The sequence below is a fragment of the Andrographis paniculata genome, unplaced genomic scaffold (genome assembly GCF_009805555.1).
Source record: "Andrographis paniculata isolate CXL003 unplaced genomic scaffold, ASM980555v1 Contig45END, whole genome shotgun sequence".
Taxonomy (NCBI): domain Eukaryota; kingdom Viridiplantae; phylum Streptophyta; class Magnoliopsida; order Lamiales; family Acanthaceae; genus Andrographis; species Andrographis paniculata.
The window spans coordinates 2,655,108-2,661,591 of NW_026137579.1; the positions used below are offsets into that span (position 1 = coordinate 2,655,108).

At 39.3% G+C, this 6,484-nt stretch overlaps 1 protein-coding gene across 4 annotated transcripts; it reads left to right on the forward strand.

Annotated features, from left to right (window-relative positions):
* Window positions 1-1,467: 1,467 nt before the first annotated feature.
* LOC127251677 (BEL1-like homeodomain protein 1) lies at window positions 1,468-6,025 on the forward strand. 4 transcript variants are annotated; one of them, XM_051275486.1, is made up of 7 exons: window positions 1,468-1,486; window positions 2,177-2,227; window positions 2,619-2,769; window positions 2,918-3,820; window positions 4,140-4,513; window positions 4,605-4,665; window positions 4,746-6,025. In XM_051275486.1, the coding sequence occupies exons 4-7, from the start codon at window positions 2,957-2,959 to the stop codon at window positions 5,577-5,579; spliced, it is 2,133 nt and encodes a 710-aa protein (XP_051131443.1). In that variant the 5' UTR covers window positions 1,468-1,486; window positions 2,177-2,227; window positions 2,619-2,769; window positions 2,918-2,956; the 3' UTR covers window positions 5,580-6,025. The 4 variants fall into 4 exon arrangements, with proteins under 4 accessions (XP_051131443.1, XP_051131441.1, XP_051131442.1 ...); XM_051275484.1 differs by lacking the exon at window positions 1,468-1,486 and adding an exon at window positions 1,808-2,021; XM_051275485.1 differs by lacking the exon at window positions 1,468-1,486 and having other exon boundaries at window positions 2,029-2,227.
* The last annotated feature ends 459 nt before the right edge of the window (window positions 6,026-6,484 follow it).

Below are 6,484 nucleotides of genomic sequence, written 5' to 3' on the forward strand. Positions count from 1 at the left end.
CACTGTAGACCTTTAAGGGAGAATCTTAGGAAGTGGGCAATTTCAAAAACCAAAAAATAAAAAATCTTAGGAAAATTAAATTAAATTAAATTAATGAATTAAAAAACAAAAACTTATGGATGATATTGATATGATGGGAGAATGACAGTTGATCCCGCGACATATCATCTCTTTTAATTTAATTAATATTTAATCTCCACAACCAATTTCATTATAATGAGTACCTGACCTGTTGTCCCTTAATTAATCAACTGGAAAAGTTTGGTCTTTTTAATTCCAATTTGTAAAAAATAAAAAAAATAATTGATCTTATAAAAATATGTTCTTTTTTTTTATTTTTTATTTTGTAGCAATTTAATAAACCCAATTAATAATTGTGGTGAGAAATGTAATTAATTAAAGTAAAGGCACTCTCACCAATTGGAGTTTCTTGCATTTGGTTTATTGTATTAGTGAAAACCAATGAGTCATAGCAAGTGATAAATATTTAATAATATTCTCAGATAAAAATGACTAATCTTGTTTATTAAAAATTATCACCAACACTTGTTAAGCAATCAGTGAGTCATAAGGGCTAATTGATCGATATGGCTCCATTTGTTTATCCAAGTTAGGTTTCTTGATATTATTTTATTCAAACTTGCCAGCTTGAAATTTTTGTCCCAATTCTCATCTACAAGAAAGATTGTACATAAATTTATTTTATATGTATGTGTGTATATAAATATTATTTTGTTTTTGCTGGTTGAACACAACAATATATATAAATATAAGAAGATAACAAAAGAAAAGCTTTTTAGGGCATTAAGTAGGTGTTATAGTAGTTGGTCCCTCTTTCCTTAGCATTTAAATTGCTTTATCTTTAAACTCTAATATCCACCACACAAATGAAATAAATATAGAGATTAAACCCCGGGAAAATAAATAAAAATCAAACCAAAAAGACAAAAGAGAAATCAATAATGAACTAGGGGACCCCTCTTCTCTTGATTTCTTTAATTAAATTAAAATTTATTTATTTATTTACAAAAAAAAAAAAAAACCCAAGTGAAGCAATATATAGATCATCATCATTACAATCTCCACTGTATCTTTCTACCCTTTCTTCTTATTATTATCATTATTTATTTATATTCATATTATTAATTCTTCACGGTGTAGTGATTATATTATATTTATGCCTTAGCTAATAATGTTGACGTTTCCTCGTTCTTGAAGGTGTCTGTATGTATGTGTATTTATCCATCTTCTGACACCACGCCACGATCAGATCATCAAATGGCATTTTCATGACAAACACACAAATCCCACACATCTTTTTCTCATAATAAAAAAGGAAGAAAAAGAGAAATACTAAAGGGAAAGGGTTTATTAATTTTTCTTTGGAACTGATATAAGACTGCTGCTTCTGCTGCTGCATCGAATGATTTGGAAAGGAAATGGGTCAGTCAAATCAGTGGAGCTCCCTTGTTTGATCTACTCGCAGGTACTTCATCCCTAAAAGCTATGCCCATAAAATTATTTACACTAAACCCAATCATATGTGAAAAAACATATATATATATATATTAATTGAAAAAGAAAAAATTAAAAAAAGAAAGAAGAAGTACACAGTATGATCATAAATATGTAGGCATGAAATCAATCCTCACTACAAATACTTTTCTTCAAGAACCAGTTTTCTTTCCTTTCCTTGTTTTAATTTTCTAATTTTTCTTTTTTTTTTTTGTGGTGAAATATATATTTAAGAAAAAAGGAAAAGAAAAAGGAAAATAGAAAGAGAAAGATGGAGCCATAATTAAATTTGTGCGGATAAATGAGTGAATAAAGATGGGCATCTTTTTCCAAGCCTTTTAAGCTCCATCTCTTCTCACTTGTTTATGTTGTCTTTTTTCCTTATCTGAGAGTGGTTGCTGAAGCAACACCGCAGCCATGGATTTTTGAGTGAAGAAAGTAGAAGTGGTACATACACACACACATACATACATAAAAAAAAGCCTATCTATATCTGTATAGCCCTTGTAAGTCTCTAGCTTCTTAGTATGTTGTATGTGTCCTTAGTTGAATTCTCTCTTCTTCTTCTTCATCATCATCTTCTTCTTCTTCTTCTTCTTCTTCTTTCTTCTGTCTCAGTCTACACTAAATTCGATCTCCTTTTTGGTTCATTGATTTGCAGATGGTGATGATATCCAACACGTGCAAACTGAAATTTCCATCACACCTGCAGGTACCCCCTTAGTATTAACTTAACCAATCCCTTTCTTCTCCACTCTATCCTCCTTTCCTTATTAATACATCTTCACATCTGTCTTTTGGTTTCTTCTCTCCCTCCACGATCCCCATCTCTTTTGGAAGAACATGGTTTCTTCACCTTTCTGTGTGCCCCATCATCATCGATCAGCTTCGACCAGATTCAGATTACTGTGTCATACATATATATTGTGTGCTTTTATTATACTACCAGTTTCTTGATTTATACTATACACCATGGAAAGTCGTCTAGACTTCTTTTCTACAGAGGATTGAGGTTTTGCAGATAATTGTACTGTTTGTTAGACTTTCTGGTTTAGGACAGTAATCATTCGTAGTATAATTATTTTTTGAATTTTGCTGTGCAGGACTCCAACAGTGATCACAATTATTAGGAGGATATTTCTCTCTCCCAATCTTTCTCAAGAACAGCAGTTTAATTTCTTTGTTTCTTTTTCTCTCACTGAATTACGAATGATTTGAGAACTCTCCAGTCACATAAAGTTTTCACACCATCAGGTATGATATGATTAATTGATCTTTAATTTTGTGTTTCGAATTGGAATTTTGATTGTGCTGTAATAATATATGTATATAAAATATAAGTTGATTGAATTATTTATTTATTTATTAATTTTGGTGTGTTGTTTGCACAATTTGATTGCAGGCACAGTAATTTAGAATTAGGGTATAATTTCCAGGATCTATGGCGACGTATTTCCATGGGAATTCAGAAATTCAAGGCGGCGGCGATGGGTTACAGACGCTGATTCTGATGAATCCTGCCTACGTTGGATACTCCGACAACCAAGCGCCGCAGCCTCCGCCTCCCAGCAGCAATTTCGTATTCCTAAACTCCAATTCTCCGGGGAACAACGCTCAGCACCTCTCCCACGCGCCGCCGTCCCAGACGCAGCACTTCGTCGGCATACCCCTCCAAGGAAGCGCCGCTCCGTCATCCGCAGCGTCGCCCCCAGATCCCCCGCCGCAGGATGTCTCCGGCATCCATGGATTCCTCCCGCGTCTCCACTACAATCTTTACAACCTTCCGGTCGATGTAGGGGCGGCGCGTGAAATCACACGCGCCCAGCAGGGTCTCTCCTTGAGCCTCTCCTCGCAGCAGCCCCAACCCCCCGGATTCGGGACTTTCCGGCCGGAAAGGGAGCTGCCGTCGCAGCCACTGGTTACCGCCGTCTCCTCGCCCCCCCGCGGCGCCGGCGAGGATGTCAGGCTGTGCGGTGGGTCTCCTTCCTCAGCTTCCGGAGTTTCCAACGGCGTCAATGGAGTGCAGAGTGTGCTGTTGAGCTCCAAATACCTGAAAGCAGCACAGGAGCTTCTAGATGAAGTTGTCAGCGTCGGGAAGGGGGCCAAGGCCGCCACGGAATCATCGAAGGGGACCAACGCGTCCCAGGCCAAGAACGCCGGAGATTCCGCCGGCGCCGCCGTGAGTGGAGACGGGCAAAGCGGAGCAGACGGCGGCGGGAGCGCAAAACGCGGCGCGGAGCTGACCACAGCAGACAGACAGGAAATTCAGATGAAGAAAGCAAAGCTTGTTAACATGCTTGATGAGGTAAGGCTGTCGGTGTGCCAAATTATGTGTATCAAAAAGGAAAACAAACTTGATGAGGTATTCATGATATTGCTGACATACTCAAACAGCTTTTTTCCGATTTTATTTCCATTTCGTTTTCTGACCGTAAAGTTTCGAAAGCAGCCTCTCCAGCAAAAAATTTATAACTTGGACGTGTCGCAACTCATAGATAGATAGATAGATCCAAGAGCAATTGAATTGAATTGAAAAGCCTTAGTCATGTCTCCATCACACACACTCACACGAATCAATGATGTTTCTAAACTTGCTCACTTTGTCTGAATCTATGACGTTGAAGGTGGAGCAGAGGTACAGACAATACCATCACCAAATGCAGATTGTGATCTCCTGGTTCGAACAAGCTGCCGGAATTGGCTCTGCCAAAACCTACACTGCCCTGGCCTTACAAACCATCTCAAAGCAATTCCGGTGCCTGAAAGACGCAATCCTCGGCCAAATCCGCGCTGCCAGCAAGACCTTAGGCGAAGAAGACGGGTTGGAGGGCAAAATCGAGGGGTCGCGGCTCAAATACGTCGACAACCAGATAAGGCAGCAGAGGGCATTGCAGCAATTGGGAATGATCCAGCACAATGCTTGGAGACCCCAGAGAGGCCTTCCGGAACGTTCTGTTTCCGTTCTTCGAGCCTGGCTCTTCGAACACTTCCTCCACCCGTAAGTTCGTTTGTCTTAATTGAAATCATTTATGATTCTCCGATTCATCGATTGAATGAATTCATTTTCTCTGCAATTCAATTCAATTCAGCTATCCCAAAGATTCGGACAAGCTCATGCTTGCTAAACAGACAGGGCTCACTAGAAGTCAGGTATATTTTTACTAAAGTTGTAATGAAATTTGAACTTCCATCATTGAACTTGATTGCAATGTCGTAAAACATTGATCCAGGTGTCGAACTGGTTCATCAACGCCCGAGTTCGGCTGTGGAAGCCGATGGTGGAGGAGATGTACATGGAGGAGATGAAGGATAACGACAAGAACGGATCAGACGTCAAGACGATCAGCAAAAGTGACCACAATGAAGATTCATCCTCCAAATCCGCAGCTGCTCCTCCCCCGCCGCCAACTCAGATTCCGACCAAGAAACATTCCGACAACCACCCCATCACCCACACAACTCCTCCCGGAATGTCCATGTCCGCTAATTCCACGTCGCCGTCCGCAATGCGGACCATCGCAGGATTCAACCTCATAGGCTCATCCGACATCGACAGCATCGCGCAGGGGAGCCCGAAGAAGCTGCGCGGCGAAATGCTACACTCCCCGACCGCCATCCCGACAATGACCATGGAATCGAAACACGGCGACGCCGACGGCAGTGGCGATCAAATGTCGATGAAGTTCGGGGGCGACAGGCAGGGCAGAGACGGGTTCACATTAATGGGAGCGCCGACAAACTTCATCGGAGGATTTGGATCGTATCCGATCGGAGAGCTCGGGAGATTCGGGGCAGAGCAGTTTCCAGCGCCGTATTCCGGCAACGGTGTTTCTCTTACATTAGGCCTTCCCCACTGCGAAAACTTGTCGATGTCGAGAGCCCACCAGACATTTCTCCCGAATCAGACAATGCAGCTCGGACGAGGTGTCGAAATCGGGGAAACCAACGACTTCAATACCATGAATGCACCTGCAAACACACACTCAGCCAATGTGTACGAAAACATCAACATTCAGAACCGCAAGAGGTTCGCCGCGCAGCTGCTGCCGGACTTCGTAGCTTGATACAAAATCCATGGAAGATTAGCTAGGCTGGATGCAGATTCAGATTCAGTACGAGGTATTTGCAAATGCCAGAAATTAAGAATCTTTGATCTTCACTATTTTTTTTCCCTATCCCTTATTGCTAGGATAAAGGGGGATTGAATGATAGTGTAGAGAAGGAAAGAAGCTTAGATAGTATATCTACATCTACGACATCTATACATATATATATATATATATATATGTACGTACGTATGTATGTATGTATACATTTCAGGAGGGCCAATTTGTGGTTCTTACAATATAGTCTTAGGTTTTTCTTTTTTGAAAGATTTGCTTGGGGATGTATATTAATTTTGTATTTGCAGATAATAGATGATTGTGATATATTGTAATATGGAGAAACCAGTTATTATTTTGGTTGGTATACATGAATAAGATTAATACATGTATCTGCCTTTGTTCCAGTCAACTTTCATGGATCAATTAGTGTTTGTGACAATTTTGTTTGTTATTATATAAGCCACTTCATTCGAATGGACTATTAATTAGTTCATAAAATTCTTCAAATTTTCTTTTACTTCTGCCAGAGTTTTTGTCTTAATAAATATATATTTACAATAGTATTTAACTTATTACATATGCTAAGAAATAATTGACGTGTGCTCAAGACATTCAAAATGCTTCAAATACAGATAATTGTATCACATGCTTCTTTTTTGGGTTGTATTGCATATAACTATATGATATATTGTACTGATCATTTCCTCGGTTCATGTTCATATGGGTTTGACATATACTATTATATTGATTGAATATAAATTAATTATGACATAAATAAGTTGAGAAAAAAATTAGATGAATTCAGTGTTTTAAGTAGTAGTAATGAAATAGTAACTAACTACGAGGTTTTAAATATAAATTAA

Excerpts from the sequence above, each read along its gene's own strand:
- LOC127251677 (XM_051275486.1), top strand. The coding sequence starts at position 2,957 with ATGGCGACGTATTTCCATGGGAATTCAGAAATTCAAGGCGGCGGCGAT. Across the intron at positions 3,821-4,139 it reads TTGTTAACATGCTTGATGAG|GTGGAGCAGAGGTACAGACA; the intron begins GTAAGGCTGTCG and ends ATGACGTTGAAG. Across the intron at positions 4,514-4,604 it reads TTCGAACACTTCCTCCACCC|CTATCCCAAAGATTCGGACA; the intron begins GTAAGTTCGTTT and ends AATTCAATTCAG.